The sequence below is a fragment of the Rhododendron vialii genome, chromosome 8a (assembly GCF_030253575.1).
Source record: "Rhododendron vialii isolate Sample 1 chromosome 8a, ASM3025357v1".
Lineage (NCBI taxonomy): Eukaryota > Viridiplantae > Streptophyta > Magnoliopsida > Ericales > Ericaceae > Rhododendron > Rhododendron vialii.
In genome coordinates, this window is record NC_080564.1 from 24,001,961 (window position 1) to 24,029,728 (window position 27,768).

General features: G+C 37.7%; 2 protein-coding genes across 3 annotated transcripts in view; both read right to left on the reverse strand.

The window, feature by feature from the left end:
* LOC131299194 (flavonoid 3'-monooxygenase-like) overlaps positions 1 to 27,768 on the reverse strand; it is a 78,332-nt gene that overhangs the window by 12,258 nt on the left and 38,306 nt on the right. The window lies entirely within an intron of this gene.
* Positions 1,454 to 6,172, reverse strand: LOC131299193 (chaperone protein ClpB1). 2 transcript variants are annotated; one of them, XM_058324804.1, is made up of 7 exons: positions 5,929 to 6,172; positions 4,046 to 5,214; positions 3,747 to 3,928; positions 2,791 to 3,413; positions 2,416 to 2,695; positions 2,102 to 2,299; positions 1,454 to 2,021 (listed from the first exon to the last, which is right to left on the reverse strand). In XM_058324804.1, exons 2-7 carry the CDS (start codon positions 5,196 to 5,198, stop codon positions 1,719 to 1,721), a joined length of 2,739 nt encoding a protein of 912 aa, XP_058180787.1. In that variant the 5' UTR covers positions 5,199 to 5,214; positions 5,929 to 6,172; the 3' UTR covers positions 1,454 to 1,718. The 2 variants fall into 2 exon arrangements, with proteins under 2 accessions (XP_058180787.1, XP_058180788.1); XM_058324805.1 differs by having other exon boundaries at positions 4,046 to 5,228; positions 5,929 to 6,154.

Genomic DNA, 27,768 nt, shown 5'->3' on the forward strand with positions numbered 1-27,768 from the left:
TTCGAGAGCGAGAAAGAGTTTACTGCCAATTGTGGATTTTTTTTTTTTACTAAAAATAAGTTAATTGGCTTATTTTTTTGTCTTTGTTCTTTTTTTTTTTTTTTGCATTTGTTAGTTTCACATTAAATTTTTGTGGATTATTGGTTCAACTCGACGAGAAAAATCTGAAAAATAAAAAATTATGATCCAAACCTATTTTTTTAATAAAGACAAAAAGATTGACTTATTGGCTTATTTTTATTTTTATTCAAAATTTTTGAGTTTCAATCGTAATTTTTTACTTTTTAGATTCCTGACAAAGTAATAATTCACAAAATTAGCTTATTCGCTTATTTTTGTTTTCTTCAAAAAAATTGGGTTTCGATCATAATTTTTTACTTTTTAAATTCCTCTCGTCATGATGAAGCAATAATTCACCAAAAATTGACGTAAAACTAACAAATGAAAAAAATAAATAAATAAAGACCAAAGAAAAAAAGGCCAATTGACTTGTTTAAAAACTTATGCTGTAAGTACTGGACTTTTTGATCTGGAAAATTTACGCAACTTTTCAGCAATTTACTAAATTCTGGGATGGATGGAATACGTGTTCCGTTTCCTAGTGATAAACTGAGTTTATTGTGTTCTTTCTTTTGTTACTAGCATTTTTTACCCCAATAATGCATATATCAGTGAGGTTAGCGGGTGTTAGTAGGTTAGTCCATAAAGGATTTTAGAGGTTATTCATAAACCTGAATCTCAAACGACGAAACTCGAATCCTGACCTTCCACATGGAGAGAATTAGGAGATGTCAACTGAACTAGAGTCCGTTGACTTGTTCTAGCAAACTTGATCGCATACTTAAGTTTTGCTATGTGCTATAAAATTACTTAACGAGAAATCAAGAGCAAGGTAGTACGGAGTATTTTTAGAATTAAAAGTGATGTATGGTAGAAAAATGACTTATCTTATAAAGCGAGAAAAAAATATTTAAAAAATAAAAACCTCAGCGAAACAGAACCTAAATTATTGGCTTAAACTTATTTTTCACATAATACAGCACGTAGAAAAGTTCTTTTCCTGCAAAATTACTGGCTCTTATTAATCGCTATGTAAACTTTAGGGCAATCAAAATCACCATCATTTCTCAAGCTAGAATTCAGATTATTCTCTTATTTGTTCAGCTTTCCATGAAGAATGAATCTGAGCTCTCATTTACCTTTCCATTTTCACCCCTATTCAGGTTTTTTTTTTTCTTCTTTTCAAGTGGCTAAATAGCACCAAAACACCATAATTTAATGAGTGAAAACCATCAAATCTAAGCAACCACAGTTTTCCAAGACAAGTCAAATCTAATGCTTCTGCAGGGTTGATAATTTCTACCAGTCCTCACCAAACATTCATAGCCAGTTGGCAACAACAGGTTTACAAGATGTTGAGTATGTACTAGTAGATAAAAAGATTTATGTAAGGTAAAAAGAAAAATGGAAATTCTTCTTCTCAAAAAGAACACATACAAAATCAACACACACTTGACAGAGAAAATGGCCAATTACACGGCCTTCATACTAGAATACAACAAAGAGTACACACCCATCAACAGTTCAACAATTCATCAAGAGCAAAAAGACAGCATCAATATACACAGCCCAAAGCTGAATGAAGCCACTAGAATTAGCAGTTTTCTTAAGCTTTGAAAATCACTCCACCATATCTCTCATACTATAGACCAAAATATTTATTCATTCATCTCATCGTCATCGTCATCTATTTCTTCAATCTTCATCTTCTTAACCGCCTGGGCAGCTTCGGTACTTCTCGGTACATTAGGGATTTGAATTAGCATGTCCGATTTCTGCCCGGTCGCAGCATTCACAAGCCCTCCATTCTTCTCAACCCGATATGTCAACTCCTTTTTGTTGTATGCAGCATCGATATAAACAGTCGAGTTCTCATCAATCTCTTCCCTCACAAGCATTTTCGACAGCTCAGTCACAACCCTCTTCTCCAGCCATCTCCTGATTGGCCTCGCACCGTAAACCTGGAACCGATTATTGCAAACAATTCAGCACTAACAGAAAACCAAACATGAAAACGGTAGAACAGAGATGGAGTACTTACCGGATCATAACTCTCTGCTAATATGACATCTAATGCTGCTTCAGTCACACCTAAGGCAATACCCCTCTCCGCAAGGCGGCTTGCAACATCTTTCAATTGAAGCCTCGCAACCTTCCTCAATTGGTCATGAGATAGAGGATCGAACACCACAACCTCATCAAGCCGGTTGAGCAACTCGGGCTTAAAGTGCTTCCTAACCTGTTATGGATCAAAATTAAAATTTATATCCTGATACCAAAGCTATTCTAAATGTATATGAAAGAAAGACATGAAAATACGATCTTTTGAGTTGCTAATGAAATTCACCAATTTACCTCTTGCATCACCATGTCCCGAGCTTTTTCCATAGTACATTTGCCCATTAATCCGGCCAAGAGATACTCGGCTCCAAGGTTCGATGTCATAATGATCACGGTGTTGGTGAAATCAACTGTGCGGCCTTGGCCATCTGTCAACCTCCCATCATCCAGAACTTGGAGCAAGGTATTGAACACGGTGGGATGAGCTTTCTCTACTTCATCAAAAAGTACCACACTATATGGCCGCCTCCTCACAGCTTCTGTGAGTTGCCCACCTTCCTCATGGCCAACATACCTAAAATCAGAAATATACCACAATAAGTAACCAGCGATCTTATCCATGTTTCATCATTTACTGTAAAATTAATAAATGTTGAATGGAGTACTTACCCAGGTGGAGCACCAATTAATCGAGCAACCGAGTGCTGCTCCATATACTCAGACATATCAATCCGAATCAACAAATTATCATTATCAAACAATTGTTCCGCAAGAGCCTTGGCAAGCTCGGTCTTCCCAACACCGGTGGGACCCAAGAAAAGGAACGAACCTGTCGGTTGTTGCGGCCTTCCCAACCCAGCCCTAGACCTTAACACCGCTTCTGCAACTGCAATAACTGCTTGATCTTGTCCCACAACTCTCTCATGCAATCTATCAGCAAGTCCAATCAATCTTTCTTTCTCATTTTGACCTAGCCTGGTTACTGGGATTCCGGTCCAGCGGCTCACTACCTCTGCGATTTGTTCTGGTCCAACGGTCTCTGTGAGCATCATATTCTCTTCTGAGGTCCCTTCTAGCCTTGCTATTGCAGCCTCAATGTCTTGAATTGCACCGTATTTTAAATCAGCAACCCTGGCCAAATCGTATCTCCTTTCTGCTTCTTGTAATGCAAAGAGGAGCCCTTCACGTTTCTGTTTGAGTTTGCGGAGCCCATCAATCCTTTCCTTCTCTTTTTTGTACTTCATCATCAATGGTTGAAGCTTGTCCCTTAAATCATCAAGCTCTTTTCTCACCTGCAAAAGCAGTTAAAGTTTCAATCATCAAGCTTGATCAAATTCTCAAGATTTATCAATTAGTTTTGATGCTAAAAGTAAAGATTCTCAATTTTTTTATGTGGATATGTCCCCCTTAGTATCCAAACTCGTCAACTTAGGCGTGTTCTCCATCAGATATTTTGTTCTCACCCGTAAGTTTTTTTCTCTTCCCCCCTTTCTTAGTTATTGTTTCATATAGGAGTATTTTCTTTCAATGGCATCTCATTTAACCAAGATCAGACATACATAATTATATGCATATGAGTACATACGAAAAGACAATAACCAATACATTAAGTACGAGACACTCACTTCCACAAGTCGGGCTTTACTAGCTTTGTCTTTCTCCTTCTCAAGAGCATGAAGTTCAACCTCTAATTGAAGCCTTTTCCTTTCAAGGGTGTCAATCTCTTCAGGTTGACTATCAAGCTGGACCCGTACATTTGCACAAGCTTCATCGACAAGATCAATCGCTTTATCCGGCAAATGACGCCCTGAATATACAAGATAAAATTGCATCAATCAGTGTTGCAATTTAAGTCTCAGATAATGCATGTAAAACTTGAAAAATAAGATACAACAGCTAACAATATGGAGTAAACATTAAATACCAGTAATATATCGAGATGATAACTGTGCAGCAACCACAAGAGCTCGGTCCTGAATTCGCACACCATGATGACCTTCATACCTCTCTTTCAACCCTCGAAGAATACTAATTGTATCAGGAACGCTCGGTTCAGCAACATAAACCTGTTGGAACCGCCTCTCGAAAGCAGCATCTTTCTCAACATACTTCCTGTACTCCTCAAGAGTTGTTGCCCCAATGCATCTGAGTTGTCCCCTAGCAAGCATCGGCTTCAACAAGTTGGCAGCATCCATTGACCCCTCGGTTCGACCGGCTCCCAGGACAAGGTGAATCTCATCAATGAAAAGAATCACTTTCCCTTCAGCCTCCTCTACTTCTTTCAAAACAGCTTTCAATCTTTCTTCAAACTCTCCCCTATACTTCGCTCCCGCAACCAATGCCCCCATATCCAACGCTATAAGCCTCACATCGTTAAGATTACTAGGAACATCACCTCTAACAATTCTCTGAGCCAACCCTTCAACTACTGCAGTTTTACCCACACCAGGCTCTCCAATAAGAACCGGATTGTTCTTAGTTCTCCTTGATAAAATCCTAATAACCCTCCGAATCTCTTCGTCTCTACCTATGACTGGATCAAGTTTTCCAGCTTGTTCTACAAGGTCCCGGCCGTAAGTCTTCAAAGCCTGAAAATTAGTATCCCCAGAAGCACTTTCCACTTTTTTTCCTTCCTTTCCCCGAAGCTTATCGACTTCCGATTTCACACGTGAAGTACTAACCCCTGCCTCTTTGAGCAGATCTCCAATTTGGGAATCTTCCAAAAGGCCAAGGATCAGTTGATCAACGGCCAGATGGGTGTCGCCTCGGGACTTCTGTGAGGACTGAGCCCGTCGGATCACCTTAATGAGGGTAGTGCTTGCGGGGATTTCGTCCGGTGGAGGGGTCTGGGAGGGGAGCTTCTTCATTGCCTGTTTGAAGACCCTTTCAACCGAGTTTGCAGCTTCTTCACCGCCCCCAGCATTGACAATTGCTTGTCGGAAAATACCGTTTGTTTCGGTGATTAAAGCCGCGGCGATGTGGAGAGGGGTAAACTGTGCGTGTCCGGCATTCACAGCCAGTTCATGAGCTCCGGCAAGGGTCTCATTTGTCTTGTGGGTGAACTTGTCAGGATTCATTGTTTATATTTTAAACCTGAAAACAGATAACTGTAACATCATAATCCAGTGCTATACCTCAAACTTCCCAACAATTCCTTTCTAATTTCAAAAAACAAATTCCCGAAATGATAGTGATAGTATACTTGGGGAAAAAATCCACACACGGCCAGAATTCAAGAAAGTGGACCATTATTATGAAAACAAAAATTGGAATGAGCATGGTAAATGAAAATCATATATCCAGTTCAATTAGAGAAAGCTGGAAAAGGATTCTGTTATTTTCGCAGATTTTCTTGATGAGATAAGTAGTGCCACAAATCATTTTCTCAATAATCTGGTCTAAGAAAGTGGATTCGAACCATGAATGACATATGGTTCGACTAATCAGAATCAATTTTATACAAAAGCCAAAAAAGGAAAAACAAAAACAGAGATCAAAATTGCAGAAACTCCGAGACTTCATGACCTTTCACGACTACAAAACCGAACTTCACATTCAAAGCACAGCAGCGTGCTGTGCATTCCCACCAAGTTCCAATATCGAAACCCATCATAAAAAATTGGACGGAAATTGTAACATTATGCGACGAATGTGGAACCAATGTCAATCGAATGTGCGCTTCGTGCATAGTTGATGATGATAGTAGTACATTAATGCGAACAAGCCAACTGATTGAGAATATAAACATGCAACAAACCGATTGCAGAGAGAGAGAGAGAGAGAGAGAGAGAGAGATTGTTGGGTTACCTTTCAACGAATGCAACGAATGACTGAACGGAAACTGTAGGAATTGCGATCGCAGACTTAGGTTAACACCGTGCAATAGTGACCTCTGTTGCTTGATTCTTTGTTCTTCTTCTTCCGTGTTTGAGTTTGGAAGGAGAAGTGGTACGGTAATATAGGAGGAGAGAGAGACAGCGAGTGAGGCCTCTGGATTTCTGTGGGTGGGACTGGAAACTACTAGACTCTTCTCCCTCCATCTATTTGTTACTACATACTCCTAGTATTTTGGTTTTCCCCTTTTATACTCCCTTTTCGGAAAATCGTATTTTAAACCCCAAAACTTAGCGCAATTCCCATTTCAGCCTATAGTTTTTTACTACTTTTGATTTTAGACTCCAACTTTTAAGCCGGGTACAAATAAATTAGATCATCCTTCTAGTACCATCTCTTTTTCCTCCTACTAGTCTAATGCCCGTGCTTCGCACGTTTTTGCGTCCTCGTTGGATGAATTGGTATCAGGAAGTGTTTTTGGTTTTTGTAGTGATGGTCATAGAGAAATAATAAGATGTTATTAAACCAGAATGAGTTTTAGTTTTTGAAATAGAAAGCATTCGTTTTTTAGGCACATTTTGTGTGTTGTACAACTATTGTTTTTGCCAAATTGTGTGGTCAATGGATTGCAGTTCATGGACAGGATAACTAGTCAAATTGTTGTGTTTGGAGCTTATGATTTATACTTCGGGAAATACGTTTGAATTGTTGATGTCATCATCGATACAACTTATACATGGAAAGTTTAGCCGTAGCGTTTTCATATGTTGGCAACTTGGTGTACAATTTTCAAATGTCTAGCAAATTGAAAGAATAACATGGCATAACATAAATTTATACTAAAATCTGGAGCTATCAAGTAGCAGGAATGATGTTTGGGCAAAGAAGCAGAGTGTTCAGTTTTAGCCTTGGTAGGAAAAAAACAAAGGAACAAGTGGAAGTAGAAAAGGAGGTAACTAATGAGAACAGTTGGAAAAAGTCCGTAGTGGTAGCAATTGATTCAAGCGCACAAAATTTATACTACATACAGCTTGCCCACCATTGACTTTCTATATGGTTTATCGGGATAACGAAAACTTGTTGCAACTCATGTGTACACACATCTCCTCTAGCAATCATCAATCCACCAAAGTGGCTGCCACCCCCTACTGTGGAATCCAACGCCACTGCCATCTCCCTCTCTTTTTCATGTTTTTGACTTGCTTCCTCTCTCTGTATATCTTTATTTGTACAAGTTCATCTACGTGCCTATCTAATTATACTAATAAAAGCACCAACACTCCAGCATATTTATTTACCACAACAACTCTATTCAGCTTCTCTCTCACATTCTACAGTAGTTGAGAAAGGTCACCGCTCCATTTGTAAAATTCTAACCCCTTGTTTAGTATTGTTTCTAATACCTGAAACACACATGGGGAAACTAAAGGAATTTCACATAACTTACTCCTCAAAAACTTATAAAAGTTGAACTGGAAATCCAGATGCTGGACAAGCTAGGAAGAATAGATAGTCAAACGAATAGATGTCACCACACAAAAATAAAAAAAGAGAATATGAACTTCCTTCAGATTTAATTATGCAACAAGAACAAGCACGTGGACCAAAACAAATGGATTAAGTAAACTGCTCTCTAGTTCCAATTTAAAAGTTATACCTCAAAAATTCATGAACACCAATGTCACGGAGGAATTTTGAAAAGGGTGCAATTTTAAGGAAGAAAAGAGCGCATAGGTTGCTTTATATACCCAGAGGCTTCATTCATTTGTTTTTATTTCTGTTTTTTCCGGGTTAATAAAGGAAATCATTTCAGCCATACTACAATGCATGCATCACTAATTCAACATCACTACTTAACACAAAGCACAAGAAGAAAATAAATGAAGCGATGGGCGTAATCTTGCATAAAATTAAAGGCTAATATGCTAGACTTAACAATGAGAAGCGTCCAACTTCAGAGATACAATTGTCAATTTTAAAGGAATAACAGTAATATAGATACAAAGGAAAGAGAGAGAGAGAGAGAGAGAGAGAGAGAGAGAGAGAGAGAGAGAGAGAGAGAGAGAGAGAAGAGCCTTACCAATCTTTGCAAATTGGTGTATTTTAGCGGTAGAGTGCATCTTAGTGTATGTCTACGAGCCTTAAATCTGCTTGGAGGTTAAGCAGTCAATGCCCACAACTGAAAAAGTCCCTAAAGAATATGAAACACAATAAGAATGCTCTAGTGAGAAATCTTACGTCGAATCCAATGGCGCTCTCCTCTCCTTCAAAATTGAGATACAGCAAAGCTCTACCCACAGTCTCAGCTGCATAACTCAAAACATAGCAATCCAATCGGTTCCATCAATGAATCAGGAAAAATGGATCTAAATATAGAGGAGTAAACACATACTTTGTCAATGAAATTAATCTAGATTCACCACAGAGACGACAATCCAAAACAAACATTACAATGAATTTTTATCTGCTGAAGTTAATTGGTAGTCAGAAAGTTAATATACGTATTTTGTTTGTTCTCATAGTAATTTCCCTATTTTTTATTTACAAAACTTATAAATTCTCATCCTCTTGCATAATGGTGCAAGGAGTGATTCATATTGTCACATTGGATACAGTAAGATAAACTCTGTAAACAGTAATTTAACAGCAAAGTTATCTACTTGGATTGATAGCAGACGAGATTACACCTCATTATGTTTGTGACTTGTAAGCACTGAGTCAAGGTTACAGTACCACATATAGCAATATACGTATCAATTAGATAGCATAAAAAACTTGATAACTATAGAATAAGACAATCAATGTACAATGTTGAAAACAGGTAAAAACAATTGGACATGCTTGATACACCAATAGAATGAGAGTCTTCCAAGCCCAAATCCTGTCCAGAAAGAAATAAGAAACATGCATTCAAGGAATGCCAAGAGAAAAGGAAATTAGAGTGAAATGAGGAACATCAATTGAAGCAAAGGACAAGCAACACCCATTTTTATCCATGTATGGGGACATCAATTACTCCAAAAGGAATAACTCTCTCATTTTCATCATATCCAGATAGAAAAAGGAAATCCTCTACCCTTTAAACAGCGATTTCCTTGAATCCCTTCATTTCTTGTCTTTGTTCATATCTAATCTTAAAATTGGATTGGAACTCGTTTCATATCTAATTTAAGTTAAACAACACTTACCAAAACGTTCCAATTGCGAAATAATGGAAATAAAGTATGTTGACAGAATTGAAGTTGAAAGCTTCCAAATTTTGAGGGATTAAAAACCAAAAACTCACAGGAAAACAAATGCCGGTGACGTCGCTAGTCAGAGTATTTGACTTCTAACATATCCTGTCAAAGAAACACAAAACCAGGCTATATTCAGAGGCATTAACCAGGCAAAATCCAAAGGCACTGCTAGGAGATACATATGCTTTATCTTAGTCACAACACCTTCGGATTGAATGATTTAGTCGGACAAAAAATTTGGATCAGAGCTTCTCACCCAATCCAAATAATTGATTCAGTGAGAAATGTAAAGAATGACATCTTATTATTAATATTAGTATTCTTTTAAACACACTGCAGGGGTTTAAGGGCTTATTCGTTTAACAAAGCTAACCTCATGAGCAACGAAAATCCAGTATCTCTGATAAAGTTTTGCTGATTACGAGCTTTCCATATCTGAGCGGCACTCTACTTAGATCCACCATCTCGATTCTTTTCTAGGGTTCTAAATTTATACTACACAAATCATTATGGTTTACGCAAAATTGGAAGAAAGCACTCAAATGTTTGTAAAATCACCTCACAGAAGACCAGGAAGAGGAAGACGCCGATCTCCTCTTCTCTTCTACAACATGCCGACAATGACATGAAGCACAGAAATAGAGGACGAGAAATTGAGTTGGAACGAATCGTAGAGAGATTGGGAGGCGGCGGCGGCGATGAGGTGCACGTTGGGCTGAGTGGGTTGGACGAAGTAGACTGCGGGGACGTCGTGAATGGGCTTGCGGTCCTTGTCGATGAGGAAGTAAAGAGTACCGCTGTGCTTCCGGAGATCCTTGACGTGGATTAGAGGAGAGTGAATGTCTTGGCAGAATCCACGAATCGTGCTTGCTATCTCACTTGTTGTGTTATTCATGCCTCATGGTATCCGGAGAGAGAGTGAGAAATGTACTCGAGAGAGGAAGAAACCTATTTGGCCAGGTCAATTTTTTTTGGAGTATGATTTTTCAAAACGTGTGGACAAAGCAATAGAAAATAGGGAGAAAGCCGTGAAATCCGTGAATAGACCATACCTTCCACCGAAAGTGCTCCGTTCGTTGTACTGCGCTGAACAAAATTTCATTGAAATTCGGAAACTGAGTACAAATTTTGAGAGTGAAAGCCGGAGGACCGTCGCTCTGGAGCAAAAGCAAGGACAACGCAAAATACCTAACCTATCCCAAGACTTACACATGCAAGGACCAAACAGAAGGAAAATTTTTGGAGGGCAATAATGTAATTTCAATGCACGTCTTGGCTTACCAACCTTGGTTCTTTTATTTACAAGTGTATTGATTAAGACGCAGTGCGGCTAAATATTAATCAAGCTAACTATCTTTTTGGTGCTTTTACTAAATTGTTGGTTTGATTCGCATGATTGTTTTGAATTAATTATTCATCTTGACCAATTCTCTGAATATTCTATCGGACATGTTGTCGTTATACGTAGCAGTACTGATATAGTATTGGGTACCGGTTTGTATTCCTCGTTAAAGAATACTCTCTCAATCCCAAATTTACTTTTCATTTTCCCGCACGCATGTCATTTGCTATGTTTCCAAATGGCATACTGCATATTGTTCTTCTCATTTTGAATAGTATTGAAGTTCGTGTCACATCTCGTATGATACGTTAACAAAACCTAATTATACAATTGAAAGTTAGTTTTTACATATTTACAATCTAAACATACGTTGTATTCATGACAAATAAATAAATTTTCTAAGATGAAGAAATATTTCAAGTCTTCTAAGTGGGGTCTATCACATTAAAACGTTCTCATGCCTTGGTAAGGGAAGGAAAAAAAAGCCCTTATCTAATTCACGCAAAATATGATTTGAACATGTTCTTTCTTCTATTCGAGCTCTAATTGATAGAGTTTAAATTTCTTTTAATCTTTTGAATGATGTAATATTAGATCAAACGAATAGAACACGTTCTTAAAAGATGATGTGACTTTTTTGTCAGTAAGTAATCATAGGATACATATCCCATTTCGTAAGCTTTTAACATAGTCATTTGTAAATTACTTAATATTTTTGAATCTATAAGCCAGGGTGTGGGCTCCCCGGCCAGGTGCGATCGAAGAGTCACCACCCGGATTTTTGAGATAGATGATTCAAGAAACCGAGAGTTTGTTTGAGAGAAAAAGGCTTTTGATCTAGCGAAAACGTTGAGACTTTGGGTTTAGGAGCCACATTACGAATGGAGAAGGTTTTGTTGAAAAGCACCCCGCTCGCCCGGTAAAGACCGGTCTCTACTAAACATTTTCAATGGAGGATTTAATATCGTTTGAAAAACTTAACTTTGATTAAAACACGTATGGGAAAGGGATATGGGGTTTAATATAACACATTGACGTGCATTGTGGTGCGAACTGTACAATATGAAATGGATGAACAATGTACAAAAAAATGGAATAACAACATTACAGCAGTCTGCCAGTATCATATGGAATACCGCGTGACGGACCAGATACATCGCACGGTGTGACTAAACCACCGTGCGGTGTACCTGTCAACGCTTTCCAGAATCAGTTCGCTTTTACATGACAAAACAAACATAGGTCCGCAAAATAGTTTTTTATACTTTTTTTGAATCTCTGAAGAATGATTTACGAGACCATTTTGTTCATCTTATCATGTAAAACAATGTTAAATTTTTTTTGAAATGTTGAAAGATTTAATAAAGTCAAAAATGACTTTTAACATGAAACTTGATTCTGGAATGTACCCGCACAGAAAAGCAGTAAACAGACTAAACAGAATAACATAAGAAGGAATATGTACAAGAAATAAAAGACTGCACGGTGCAGCGTATCCGGTACAGAACTATTTTTTTGTGCTTTTTGAATATAAAGCTCGCTTGAGACCCAAACTCGGTATAGAAAGACCGAGAAGGGCCTCGATCGGCTCCCCCTCAAAGCTAAACGTGGTTTAGCCCAATGAATTTATTTATACATTTTGATTGAAGCTTGGATGTGCTTAAAGATGAAGGAATGAAAGTTGATTTGGACTTGAAATACTTGAATGGGGGATTGAAGGATTTGAGGTTGTTTGGATGCTTTAAGGTGGATATCCTTCTAAGTCAGTAGTTTACTAAACTTAAGTAGAGAAGAAGAATGGGGGTATTTTTAGAAAGAGAGAATGAGAGTCTAGTAAATGGCAGAGTAACTTTATTTGGAGTTGAAGGGGTACTTCTCAACTGGAGGGGGGGGGGGGGGGGGGGGTGGTATTTATAGGCAAGAGGGCCAAGGATGATCAATACAAAGAGGGGAGGTGGCTTCTAGGCCAGATAAAACTTATTCTCTGCACCTGCAGGCGTGGCCGATAACTTTTTGCAACTGTCAGAACTTTTTCCGAAATGCCGCGCAACACAATGAGAAATGCTGTGCTGCATATTGAAATCCCGTGCGTTGGAGAAATTTTTTGGAATTTTCTGAAATGCCGCGCTGCGTTTTGAAATGCCGCGCGGTTTTTCAAGACAGCTCAGCACACTGAACTTCACGAGGGCGCTCCGGACACTCCCGAACTCTTTGGGCGCGGTTCGAAGCGTTGGAAAGCTTGTTAAGTCCTCTTTTTAACCCAATTGGTTTTACTCAAAGACATTTTATACATTGAAATGTGTGCCCATTTTACCATCAGTGTGTCATGGAAAAAGTTGTTTTAGACTAAGCAAATGCATTTTTCTCTTTGCAATTGAACTGGGGGCCACCCTATATGTTTAGAAAAGGGGTTTTCTTGAGGTTTAGAGAAGGAGTAGCAAAGAAGCAACAATCGAAGCCTTGAAGGTATATTTTTCCTTATTTCATCATTAGAGAACTTAAAGATTATTTCGAGATCCAGATTGGGGTGTCTACACAGGGGTATTGGACAACTATTGCAGAGCGGTTTGGAAAAAGAAAAATGGTTTGGGAAAAGAAACTCCAACACCTTAACAAGATGTACCAGGGAAAAAATCTTAAGATGCAAGAGTATTAAGGAGTTGCAAGATTGTGATACTACAGTAGAGCTTAAAATTGCGGCCAATTTACATAACCCACATTTAGATTCACAAAAAAGAGAGGTATATATTGCAGCAAGCGAAACACGTTATCTAATAATGAAGTTAAATGATAAAAACTTCACAAAGGAGCAAAAAATGGGGAGGCCAAATTCTATCTTTTTGTTTGAAGAAAAAAGCAATTGACTCAACCATTATATTTACTGATGTTCAAAGCAAAAAAAAAAATTTAATAAATCATATTTACCTATAGAATTCCAAAGTATCTTTTGGAAAATCTTTTTACATCCAAGTGTTTAGAAAATCACAACGAACAACAATTAAAGAGCCGAGTTAAAAATAATAATAATTAAAGAGTACTAATGATGATTCCATATATAGTTTACCAGTAATATTGATAATTCCAAAGTACTATAAGGCTCCGTTCAGTTGCCAGGAAAGTACAAAAAAGGATGGGAAAATCAACTTTTCCATGATTTTTGTAGTGTTCAGTTGGTAGGAAAGTAATGGGAAACATGTTTTTAAGTTTTCCTGCAGGAATTACTTTCCTGCAAAAGTGATCCTGCAAAAAACATAGGATTTTGCGTCGCGGGAAAAGGAAAATGAGTGAACACTCACAAAATTTTCCCGAAAGTTTCTTTTTCTTGACAAATGAACAACTAAACCTTAATTATTCTTGCAAAATTCTTTTGTCAAATGAACACTCACAGGAAAATAATTTTCTTTTTCCTTTACTTCACTTTACTTGACTTTTCCTGAGAATAACTTTTCCGTACAATATTCCTGGCAACTGAACGGAGCCTAAGAGTTCATAGTTTATTAATGGTTTTCGGATGGTCTACATTGTGAAAGAAACTCAGAGTTTAAATTGATAAAATCAAAATTACAAGACTTAAATATTTGGAAAGTGTAAATTTCCATATGGGAGTATGTGATATTTTTCCCACATCGGGGTGTTTCGGTTTCTCCAAAAAGTTTTTTTTTAAAAAGAAAGTAATTTCAAGCTCAAAAATAATGTATTTACGCAAATAATTTTTCTACCAATATGAATATTGTTTGATAGATTCCATTGAGATTTTTTATACAGTGTAAAAAATTATTTTTCATTTTCATTATATTTGAGTTTAAAAATTGATAAAAAGAACTTTTAAAAAAAGAAGGTAAACTGGAACACCCCTACGTCAGTCCACCTTCTTGTGACTCCTGTCAATCCATTCAAGATTGTTAAAAAAAAAACATTCAAGAAAATCTCAATTGCTTTTATACGCATCAAACACGCTCTCAAATGTATACTAGGTCAGTTCAAATCCTTCCTTCTGCATTCTAATAAAAAACCCCAGGTACTATTGGAAAACCTTCGATCATAAGAAACCATTTCACAATGAGGCATTCAATTAAAAGAGTCCCAAATATACCTAACCAAACCCAGATTCGCTACATGGTAACATATCCTTTGGCCATTTTATTGCACATGTTTTGTGCAGACACAACAGAAAAGCCGGATATAGTCAATTACAATAAAATGATATTGAATCTTTCTATACAAGATAATCTAATGCTATGGAAATACTATGGTCATTTACTCCCTTTTAAATTTAGAACTTTATCATATATTGTTGTCATGTACGATAACAATATGCGAACCACAGGACACATAGAGTTGACCCCCTAATGACGGTAGTCACGTCGAACTTCATCATGGCTCGATTTAAGGTCTTTCATTCAACCTCTACTAGCATCTCCTCTCAATCGTTATCCTTCTCATCCTCCCCATTGCTTCTAGCCTCATCATACTCAACATCATCCCCATTGCCATCAGCCTCACCATAAACTCCATGTTTTGCTAAAGCCAGATCTCCAAGAAAACCACCATCATTATAGAAATAGTTTTGAACATGAAGCTTCCCCAAGTCCGAGTAGAATTTTGCACCTAGTGGCATCCTAGGTTCCATGCACAACATGTAAACAATTTCTTTGCATGCAAGAACATTATAAATCTTCAATACCCCATCCTGAATGAATAACACATTACGTTAGTGAGAATTTTTAAAACTGTAGAAGGAATTAAAACAAAACAAAAACAAGAAAGGGAATTTTGATCTTTACCACATCCACTTGGCCTCTTATATTACCAGGGTGTTTGAGCTTCAAGCAGCAGTATGCTGCAGCACCTATGGCAATAGTATGAGCATTAAAGAGAATACCAATTTTATTTGCAATAAAATCCGGTCCTTCAAACTAAGTAATCCTTCCATATATGGCAAAAAAAGTAACCAATTTCTTTGCAACGTCCATAGTAATTGCCTTCACACCACCCTTTGCAAGAACTTTGAGAATTAGACTAATAAGTAATCAAAATAATGCGAATCATGCCCCATACCATAAGTGGCATAGAATGCCCAGTATTTGGATTTCATAATTGAAGTATTCCACTTGTAAAGACCTGTGCAATTATTCTTTTTTTGTAAAATTGTGCTTTGATTTACTTTGGTTATTTAATCGATGTGATCGCACGGATTGACGTGTTGTTATATATGAGACATCCAGTTGATAGTTAAGCTTTGAATTTTGGTGTTGAAATGATATTTGAAAGTGTTGGTAGCAATCGGGGTTTGATTCGATGAAAGTTGGCAAAAAATTTCAAATCTGTCCATGGTGTACAGGTACAACAATTTCCTGTACAGGTACACCTCGACTAGAAATTGTGCAAAGCTAAACCTTCTGGGTAGCTGTACAGGTACTTCATTTTTCCAGTACTGATACACCTTGCAAAAATTCTGAATTTTCAACACGCGATTCAGACACTATAAATAGACCCCTTATGTTATTTTCTCATTCCAAGACCACGAACCAAGCCCTAAAATCGGCTCTCTCCCTTCTCTCTTCAATCTCTCCCTCAAATCCTTGGATTTGCACATCAAACACTTCAAAATCTTCAAGATCTATGGGTTGTTCATCCTAACCTCATTCAAAATCAAACACTCAAAGAGATAAGAACTCCATCATTTTTGAATTTCTCTCTCTCCTCTCAATCACTTGTTGAACCTCACTTATTCCTCTTGATATTAGAGAATCTTGGACCTAGGTCTCATATTGTAGCTTGGGAGGAGGTAGATCTTGGTGGTTTCAAGCTTGGGTCACTTAGGGTTTTGCTCAAAAACCATTGTGGTAGGAAAATCTAACTACTTTTATGTGTTTATGAGTTGATATAGTGTTTGAGACTTGCAATTGATCATTGTATTGAGATTTGTTGTTCAATTCCTTGGAAATTCCCAAAATTCTCTTGGTGTCCCGTTTTCTGCTGCTGCCTGTTTTTCTGAGTTTTTTTCCCCAACTTCAAACAGTCATAACTTCCTCGTACGATATCGAAAACATTCAAATTATATATTGAATTCGAGATCTTGAAGTCAGATTTCCAAGGCCACCGGAATCACCTTAAAACTCTAAATATACAAAAAGTTATGATCATAGGAGTGAAGGCGTGTCAGCTGCCTCGTTTTCTGTTGTTGCTGTCATTTTCTGGATTTTTGCCCAACTTCGAATGGCCATAACTTCCTCGTCTGATGTCCAATTCAAGCATATGATATATCAATTTCGAGGTTTTAAAGTCATCTTTTAATTGCCACTGAAATTACGTTGACATGTTAAGTGTACAAAAAGTTAGGACTTTAGAAGTGGAAGGTGGTTAGTTGCCACAACTTAAGAATGAGTTTGATAGACCTAAAATATTGCACAAAGGTTGAGTTATGAATTTATGATGAGTGTTGGTTGAAATGTGGTACGAGGACGCATGATCAATAATTGTGAAATGATGACGATCATGGAAAAGGCGAGGTGAAATGGTTAATCGGTAAACTAACGTTAGAAATGGTGATGTGATGACTTATTATTGATATGAGTTATGTTAATGCGAGATGGGTGTGATTGTTATATTCGTTGGTATGTGGGTGTTGCCCTCTTAATGATTGTAATACATTAGACCCTGTTATGAAGTCGTATTGATAGGTTTGCATCGTGAGTATATGTTGAATATGAGAATAGACTTGGGTAAAGCCGTGGTGACCAAAGTGCCTCGTGAATGCGGGAATAGACCCGGGTAAAGCTGTGGTGACCCTATTACACTGTGAAAGAGGGAATAGACTCGGGTAAAGCCATGGTGACCCAACTGCTCTGCGGATTTGAGAATAGGCCTGGGTAAAACCATGGTGACTGTTCTGGTTCGACTTAGGGAAAAGACCCAGGGAAGGCCGTGGTGACTCTAAGGGCGATGTTGGTTGTATTGAACTAAGAATTTGGGATATCATTGTAGTGTATGGTGACTTGTAATAATGGGTTTCGTGTGGGATTTTAACTACGTTATTCTTATTATTATCTGTCGTTCGATTTTTCATTTGGTAGAGTGTTTGCCAAAGAGGCATAGATGACCACCATAGTGTGACACGTTGAGGAAAACCGGTATAGGCATTCACACATTAGGCTTATGAACGGAATCTGATTGTAGGGATAAGATAGACGACGATACGTGACATAATAGTGAGAAGACTGGCACGAGGGAGTCCTTTGAGTTCTTAAACGTCTTGACTATGTAGTACGCTCATGGTTGGTTCAAATTGCCATTTTCTAACGATGTGATCTTTTTCCTTTACACTTGTCTTCTCTTATATACATAATATTATAGTAGATCTTCCTACTGGCTAGTATAGCTCAACCTATCATTTTCAGGTGCGTTGCAGGTTACTGTCATGGAGTGCTTCGAGTGCATGCCAATATCACCATCAAAAGCTATTTTCAGAAGTTATCCTAGTATCATTATAAAGAAAACCGTACTACACTGTATCATTTATTTTTTAGAATGTTGTAACTGCTAATCAAGTTTATCCGAATTTGGAAATTGTAATGTCTTTTGAGGTATTACCCATACTATCGTGCGGATTTTAATTATCTAAAGTTATTATTATTTATGTTAAAAATCGAGGACGTGACACCACTACAGCTACAAAAGCCTTATTAGCATCCACAAACAAACCGATCTTTCTTTCCTCCATAATTTGGAACATGTCACTATTTTGGAAGAGGTACCCAACAACCAAGGCTCCCGACTTCGAGATTGGACATGTCATTCCAAATTTGTAACTCTTAATTGTTGGTACAAGATCAAAATTGTTGCTATATAAAGGAAGAGCAATTCAACAGGGGATTGCATTCCATGTCTCTTTCGAATAGGCTAAAATAATTTTGTTAACTTCCAGCATCAGCATATTTTTTCCTCGAAATTTGATCCTACTATCCTTCCTCGATGTTTCTCCAAATCCATATACTAACTTTGAACATTCTAACATGGAAACGCCTACTCTTTTAGCTATGAATACTTCTGGAGGCTGCTCAGGGATAGACAAGTTTTCATCCACCATTTATATACGAGGATCCATCGAAAGTACTACCCACGAGGAGGAGGCAATTGGATGTCTTTAACCTATGCCATGCAACTTCTCTCGATTTGAGATCAATGAAAAGCATTTTCAACCACCGCACAATTTTTTGTTCTTAACCAAGTAAATATTCCATGCTTTGCCCTGAAATGGGAGCTGCTGCCGATCCGACCATTTGTCTCAGCACGAAAGGTTCAGATATAATTGGAACTCCTGCAAATCTTAGTTTTCAATATATTGTCTTAATTATTTAAGACCGGTATCACCTTCAACAATAGTTACCCAATTGTCGCAGACTTAATTCTTTACAAGTTAACTGTGCAGCACTTCGACGCCTACACCTTTTCTTGTAGTGCTAAGTAAGCCTTTGCATGTGTATGAAGAGTAAGGCTAGATAATTTAGAACACTTGATTTCGAAAAATGTAGATTGTGTTGCTATAGAGAGAATTGTACAAGAGTTGCTTGGTGCATTGGCCAAATGAGGCCATCTCTATTTATAGGGCATCTAGGGAGAGTTCTAGAAAAAACTCTAGAATCATCCCACCTCCTTAATTGGAGCCTTCTAGACTATATGTGTACACTTACAAGAATTCTCTAAATACATCATCTCTAGATTATTCTACGTAAGTATACACAATTCAAGAATTCTCTAGCCAAGTCTAGAACCTTCCATATATCCTCCATGTCTAGATTCTTCCAGAGAATTCTGCAAGCGGTAACACAATGCTCACTTGTTCTAAAGATATCCTCTGAAATTTTTTCAATTGCCCGAATCTATTTGTTTCTTAAGACTTTCCATAACTCGCTTGCGTAGGATGCCCTTTAACCAAGAGTCCATAGTAAAAGTTCCAATTGTAGTTCCCTAATTCAATTATAAAGAAAATGAAATATTTATTAGTTTAAACTGATGAGAAATAAGGGAGAAACTCATTTCACACAAACTCACAAAAAATATATGTTATTAATTTGTCACATTTTATACCATTAACTCACACTTTTTAAGATTGATTTTTCAGCACAGACTTGGATTTTATTTGCTTGACCCAAAATTATTGACAAGTGTTCAAATTGAAATCACTTAATGTATTGCAAAAAAACTGGGTGTCTGGGTTAAGAAAAGTTTATTACAAAAATTCAATGTTGACATATTTTTGTTGCAAATAAATATTTTAGTGAGGAAATTTTTTATGATAACATTTACCTGCACAAAAGTTGGTTTTGATAGAATATTTATGACAACATTTGCCTAAAGAATTTTTTTATGATAATATTTTAGTGAGAATGCACAATGGTGGAAGTAGTAGCAACAGTAGGGAGTCCCAGCCATGTCTCAAATGTGGAAGGATGCACAAGGGTCAATGTTACAGGGATATGCTTCAAGTGTGGTAGAATGGGGCATTTTGTTAGATATTTTGGCACTTTCCGGGGTTGTTCAAAACCTCTATTGGTATCTTTGTTTTATCCACTCCGTTTGATTGTAATGGGTAGGTTCTTATGGGGTAGTTTCTCGCACAATGCTCCTCCCATTATCTGCATCAAGATGACCGCTATGAAATTGATCCGATTGCGTGAGAGGTAAAAGTATTGCACGACATTTCATGCATTGCATTATTGAGTTCAAAATTATTTTTCTCCTTTACTGATTAGGGTGCTTTCCTTACTCATATTCTTTTATATATATATATACACACACACACACACTACCTTAATCTTTTAGTTTCCTTTATTAATTACGTGATTTGCTTTCTCCGGACAAAACACGTTTTCCGTGTTTACATATCATTGACTCCAGAAAATATGTTTTGAAAAAAGGAAATATATATCAAAAGAAAAGATTGTCTTTTTCTTTATAAAGGGGTGGACGACATTTTTTTTAGGGGTAAGAGATTTTGAATACAGTGAAGGAAAGAATTCAAAGGAGTGCATCACTATTGTTTTTGTTTTGTTTTCTCTCGGCAGAGGCAAGAGTATTTTGGTTATAAAAAGAAAAAGAAGGGTTGCACGATTTTGTTTTTGTTACAGGCGAGTTGATAGTTTTCTGGCAGCCCACGTTCTTTTTATTTGTTCTTCTTCTTCCAACATTTGGTTTGGTTTTCGGGTCACGTTTACATCATACCATTCATCCATTCACTGTTCGTGGTTCTTTATGTCGTTTGCTGTTGTGGCCGAATCTTTGGGAGATTGATTCGGAGCCGGTTGAATCCGGAGATTGGGCATGAAGTCCGTGGTGCATCTATTGGATCTTGAAGCAGCTTTGGGAGCATCGGAGATTGGCGAGAATAGGTAAAGGCTTGGGTAAGATTTTTACTATTTTACAATTTGTACTTCTTTTTGATTAATAGAATATATCAGTAGTGTTAGGCCGTGGTTTTGGCTTAGGGTTATTTAGGACCCTAAGTTTTTCCACGTAAATCGTGCGTATCCTGTCTCTATTTTTATTCTACTGCACTACTTGATTTTTGGTTTGGATTAATCGAGATAATCAACCCGTTCCTCTATATTAATTTTTAAATCAAAAAATTGGTGATTTTTTTTAAAAAACTCCTATTCACCCCCTCTAGGAGTAGATTGAACGCTTCCGCATAATTTCAATTGGTATCAGAGTAGGTTGCTCTATTTAGGTTCAACCACCTGAGTTTAATTCTGATTATAATGGACATGAATGCACCACGAGAGGGAGCCTCAAACTCGAGGCCACCTTTTTTTGACGGTAATGATTATCCATACTGGAAAGCCCGTACGACTACGCATTTGAGTTCCCTAGGAGTTAGGGTTTGGAGATCTGTTAGGTATGACTACGAGGCTCCTACCATTGAAGACACTACGATTAAACAAATGAGGGCTAAGGAGGACACTGAGTGGAATTCTGCTGACAATGATAGTTTTGAGGCAAACTCTAAAGCTTTAGGAGCCATCTATGGAGCATTAAGTAAAACTGAATTTAGTCGTATTTCTGCGTGCACTACTGCAAAAGAGGCTTGGGATATTCTCCGAGTCACCCACGAGGGTACTAAGACTGTTAAAACTTCAAAACTCCAAATGCTTACTACACGTTTCGAAGATTTGAGAATGCAGGAAGATGAGACATTTGATAGTTTCATCACTAAGTTGAGTGACATCGTTAATTCCTTCCACGCATTAGGAGAACCAATCCCTAATCTTAAAGTTTGTCAAAAAGTGCTTAGGTCGCTTCCTGAGAGGTTTAGGGCTAAGGTAGTTGCGATCGAAGAAAGTGATAAAGTTGATGACATTCTTTTTGAGGAACTTGTAGGTAAACTTCAAACGTTTGAATTGAATCATCTCTCAAAGAAACCTACATTAAAGCCTAATAAAAGCATTGCTTTTAAATCTTCTAAAGAAGAATCCTTTGTGACACAAGAGAGTGAATGACCTTGACGAAGAAGAACTTGCTTTCTTTGCTAAAAAATTCAAAAAATTTGTTAAATTCCGTAAAAATAATAATTCTGAAAATGTTTCTTCTTCGACTAATGGGGGCAAGAATTTTATTTCTGGGGATAATGAAAAGAAATCTTCTATTGATAAATCCAAGAAACCCCAAGGTATACAATGTCACAAGTGTCACGGTTTCGGGCATGTTCAAGCAGAGTGTGCAAACACTCTTAAAAAGAAAGTGGCCAATGGTTATAAGGCTACGTGGGATGACGACAGTGATGACAGTAGTGATGAGGGTTTTGAAGCTCCTAGATATTCTGTGCTTGTTGCCAACATTAAGTCCCCCACGTCCCCCAAATCGGTCGAACTTTCTACAACTCTTAGCGATGATGGTAAGTATGTCTCGACTGACGAAGACTGTGAGAATAGTGATGATGATATAGATTCTATTCATGCGGCCTATAATCAATTGTTTAAAGAGGGTGTCAAACTGAAAAAGAAAAAGAAGGAACTCATGAGTGTCATCGAGAAAATTAGTGGTGAGAGGAACAAACTTAGTGATGACATTGAATCTAAGAACACCGAGCTTAAAGAATTAAAAACCTATACCACTAATTTGAAAGACAAGTTTGCCAAACTTGAGAGAGAGCATGTGGATGCCTTGAAGGCTCTTGAAAGGTCTAAGGATAGGATTTTTGAATTGGAGCATGACCTTAGGGAGGCCACTGAGGCCATAAAGCGTAATGAGGGTGGCACAACTCGTATTGCTGAGATGACACATACGTTTAGAAATAGAAGCGGCTTAGGGTTTGTTGATCCACCTTCACTGATACATAAGGCTAACGAGTTCACAAAAAGGAAAATCAAGTTTGTGAAATCTGAAATTGTAGAGAATGAGGTAGTGAGCGATAAACTTGAATCTTCTATTAAATCTCCCACCATCATTAAAAATGCTTGCAATAGTAATCATGCTCCTGAAAAGAAAATTTTGTTTATTTGTCACTACTGTGGTGGTCAAGGTCACATTCGACCTTTTTGTTATACACTTAGAAGGGACAATCAAAGAACAAAGGGGAAATTGTTTGTAGCCCCAGTTAATAAAAGTGTTCGGTATGGTCAACCCAATATGGGAAGACCTCAAGTTATGCGTCAGTCTCCCATAAACCGTAAGAATGAAAATTTTAAAAGACATTGAGTCAGTTGGCAAATCAAACTTCTCACCTCGTCGAGGAAATCAAAAAGTTGTCAAATTTGGCTAATAATAATGGAGAGACTGATAGGATTGTTGAAAGACGTACTAGACACGGTCACACCTCGCATGTGAACACCAAACCGAAGCAAACATGGAAGAGAGTCGATGTTGTTTGTCATGTAGCACACACTGCTTTTCGGGCACATGATGCTTGTGCTTGATACTTAGACAGTGGATGTTCTAGACACATGACCAGAAATAAATCTTTGTTTGCTAAGCTAGAGAAGTATAATGGTGGTTTTGTCACATTCGGTGATAGTAATACGGGTAAAATCGTAGGACAAGGCACCGTAAACGCACCCAGAATCCCTCCGATAGAAAATGTGTTATATGTTGAGGGTTTAAAAGCTAACCTGTTAAGTATTGGGCAATTCTATGATAATATGTATGAAGTCAATTTCTCTAAAAATAATTGCTCTATTATAGATGCTTCGGGTGTGTGTGTGGTTAAATGTATTCGATCTTTGGATAATTGTTATTGTGTTGAAACTGCAAGGTCTAATGTGTGTCATTGAGTCTTGCTTGACGATGTAGAAATTTGGCACCAACGTTTAGGACACGTAAATTTTCCAGAATTGCATCGAATAACCAAGAACGAGATTGTGAGGGGAGTGCCCAAACTTGCCAATGGGCAAGGGCTTGTGTGTGGTGGTTGCCTGAAGGGAAAACAAATAAAAAGCCCTCATAAAAAGGCAAATTTAGTTGCAACGACAAAATGTTTAAAGTTACTTCATATGGACTTGATGGGACCCTTACGTACTGAAAATTTAGGGGGCAAGCGATATATTCTGGTTATAGTTGACGATTTTTCTCGCTTCTCATGGATTGGTTTTCTAAGAGAAAAATTTGATGCTTATGCTTGTTTCAAAACTATTTGTCAACGTATTCAAAATGAGAAAGGGTACCCTATCACACGAGTCCGCAGTGATCATGGTCGTGAGTTTGAGAACTCCGACATTGAAAAATATTGTGATTAAAAGCGCATTAAGCATGAGTTCTCCGCACCTCGCACACCCTAACAAAATGGGGTTGTTGAAAGAAAGAATAGAACCCTTCAAGAGATGGCGAGAATTATGCTTCATGCCAAGCGTGTCCCTAGAAACCTTTGGGCTGAAGCTATTAATACTGCGTGTTATACTATAAATAGAGTATATGTTAGACCAGGGAATACCCTTACACCCTACGAAATTTGGAATAGTAAGAGGCCTTCAGTGAAGTATTTTAGGGTGTTCGGTAGTAAATGTCATATTTTAAGAGATAGTGAGTCCTTAGGCAAATTTGACTCAAAGAGTGACGATGGTATCTTTTTAGGCTATTCCAACACGAGTAGAGCATTTAGAGTATATAATCTACGCACCTTTACCCTAGTTGAGTTAGCCAATATAGTTGTTGACGATACCACACTTGATGAGTCAGTCCCTCAGGTTAATGATGATGATGAGGGGAGTTGGGAAATTTTTGAGGGGGAGTTTCAATCCAATGGTTTAGATGAGGGAGTTTCTTCTGAAGAGGTTGTTGACATTCCTACGAGTGTGGATGAGAAAGTTGAAAATGATAGTGAGGTTGAGGTAGATGAGCCTCTAGAAGATGAGGAGTTAGGTCAACACAACTTAGTTCCTTTTTCCACCAAAGAACCTTTAGCTATAGTAAAGCTTAACCATCCCATTAGCCAAGTCATAGGAGAACCCAATGATGAGATGAAAACTAGGAGGCAAATTAGGAATGAGATCAATTATGTGTGTTTCACATCCACATTAGAGCCAAAAAGGGTAAAAGAGGCCTTGGGAGATGATCATTGGATAGGAGCCATGCAAGAAGAACTACAACAATTTGTTAGGAATGACGTTTGGTACTTAGTACCGAGACCCTCTCACACTAACGTCATAGGCACTAAATGGATATTTAAAAATAAGAAGGATGTAGATGGCATAGTGGTACGTAATAAGGCTAGGTTAGTTGCCCACGGGTACACCCAAATTGAGGGAATTGATTTTGATGATACATTTGCCCCCGTAGCAAGAATGGAGTCAATAAGGTTACTTTTTGGCATTGCATCTCATTTTAAAATGGATGTTAAAAGTGCTTTTTTGAATGGTGACCTTAAGGAGGAGGTGTATGTGGAACAACCCAAACGGTTTATTGATCCCTCATTCCCTAATCATGTGTACCGCCTTCGTAAGGCCCTTTAGACCTTAAACAAGCTCCTCGAGCTTGGTATGAACGTTTAACTGATCATCTTTTAAATACCGGCTTTGTGAAAGGGGGAGTAGATCGAACTTTATTTCTGAAGAAAATTGAGAGCGACCTTTTAATTGCTCAAATATATGTTGATGATATTGTGTTCGGTTCCACAAATGAGCGGCATGCGAAAAAATTTGGGGCACAGATGTCCCATGAGTTTCAAATGAGCCTAATGGGAGAATTGACTTACTTTCTAGGCTTTCAAATTCGTCAGTTGAATGATGAGATATTTTTGTCCCAATCCACATATGCGAAAGAATTGGTCAAAAAATTTGGTTTGGAAGATTCCAAGAGTACTCGTACTCCCATGGGTTCCACCGTTAAAATTGCTAAAGATATTGAGGGCGCTAGTGTTGACTCCACACTTTATCGTAGTATGATAGGAAGCTTATTATATCTTACTGCTAGTCGTCCTAATATTTCGTTTAGTGTTGGAGTGTGTGCCCGTTATCAATCTAACCCTAAAGAGTCTCACTTGATCGCTGTCAAGCGAATTATTCGTTACGTTAAGGGCACCTCCACGCTTGGTCTTTGGTATCCTAAGGGTACTAATGTGGACTTAGCTGCATTTTCCGATGCCGATTGGGCCGGAAGCTCGGATGATAGGAAGAGTACCTCCAGTGGTTGTTTCTATTTGGGAAACTGCTTGGTTGCTTGGCATAGCAAGAAGCAGAATTGTGTTTCGTTGTCCACCGCAGAGGCAGAATATATTGCCGCTGGTAGTTGTTGCACCCAATTTTTATGGATGAAGCAAATGCTTCAAGACTACGATCTATCTCAAGGTGTAATGACTGTGTTTTGCGATAACACAAATGCCATTAATATTTCTAAAAATCCAGTCCAACATTCTAGGACTAAACATATCGACATCCGTCATCATTTTATTCTTGATTTGGTTGAAGATGGTGTCGTGGCACTTGAGTTTATACCCACACAAGATCAAAAAGCGGATATTTTCACTAAGCCTTTAAATTCTCTTAGGTTTGAGTACCTTAGGAAATCTCTTGGTTTAATTTCTCTAGATTAGGTTGTGTGTGGGGTCACATGTCATCTCATATGTTTGCTTTGAATGTTTTTAATTTTGAGTTGTCATGTGTTGTTATGTACTTAGTAGTTTTTTTTTGGTATATTGTTTTGAGTCAAATTTTTTTTTAATCGTGTGCATGCTTGCAATATTTTTGCGTGCTTGGGAATCATGTGCTGTCTTGATATCAGTTTTACATATGCTTATGCCTTTGAGAGTAATGTATCAAATCAAATTTTCTCGATCATATCAATCTGTTACATAGTGATGTTGGTCTCTGTATTGGTATTAGAATCCCATGCTCACGTTTCTATGCACACAATCTCACTTAGAGCTCGTAAACTTGCATTGTTTAAGTGGTCTCTATTGAGTCTCAATTGGGTTTATCTTAACTAATCACTTTGATTGACCACATGTTTGTTGTTTACCTAGGGATGCTTTCCCTCATTTGACTCCTTATGAGATGGGCCGCCTATGGATTGGTGTGTAATGCACCTCTAAGGTTTGGAAAAATCAATTGAGACTTTCTTTTATTTCTTGTCTCTTGTTTGAAAAACAAAACGAAAAAAAAAAAGAACAATACCTCTATAAAAAATAAAAAATAAAAAATAAAAAAAGGGAAGCAGAAAAACAAAAAAAAAGGGGGTTTATTTATATTTGTCTCTTCGCCTTAGAGGTTATAGCTGCCTGGTCCTTTGCCCCACAAGGCTGGGTGTAAGTCGCTAATCTTGAGTCTAAAACAACCGATGAGGTTTGTGCTTAAGTTCTTAGGTTCGAGCGTTTCTGGTTTGACTTTCTCGTGATAGTCTTGTTTAAACCTTTCTTGAGATAAGATTGTAGTGCCCACTTAATCCTTGATAAGTTTTCTTGCTCCTCATGCACGACGTTTATGCTTCACATTCATAAGCTTGAGCATGGCATTCTGTCCATTCTTTGATCTGCATCATTCTGCTTCCATGAGTTGATATGGTCTTAAATATTCATTCGATGCATTTCTCTTATAGCCATCTTGCCTATGTGATTCTTGTTATTGCATATCGTATGATTCTCTCGTATGCTTTCAGGTTGCATGTGTCTCACTCGGATATATATATTTTTTGCTTTGTTTTTCCGTGACAAAAAGGGGGAGAGTTTATATGTGTCGTTGAGTCTTGCGTCTTGCATAAAGATAGAGAATTTTTGAGTGATATTGTTCATTTGGCGAGATATATATA

Coding starts and splice junctions, on each gene's coding strand:
- LOC131299193 (XM_058324804.1), bottom strand. CDS start 5,198: ATGAATCCTGACAAGTTCACCCACAAGACAAATGAGACCCTTGCCGGA. Junction 3,414..3,746: donor GTAAAGCCCGACTTGTGGAA/GTGAGTGTCTCG, acceptor CTGCTTTTGCAG/GTGAGAAAAGAGCTTGATGA. Junction 2,022..2,101: donor TAGCAGAGAGTTATGATCCG/GTAAGTACTCCA, acceptor AATCGGTTCCAG/GTTTACGGTGCGAGGCCAAT.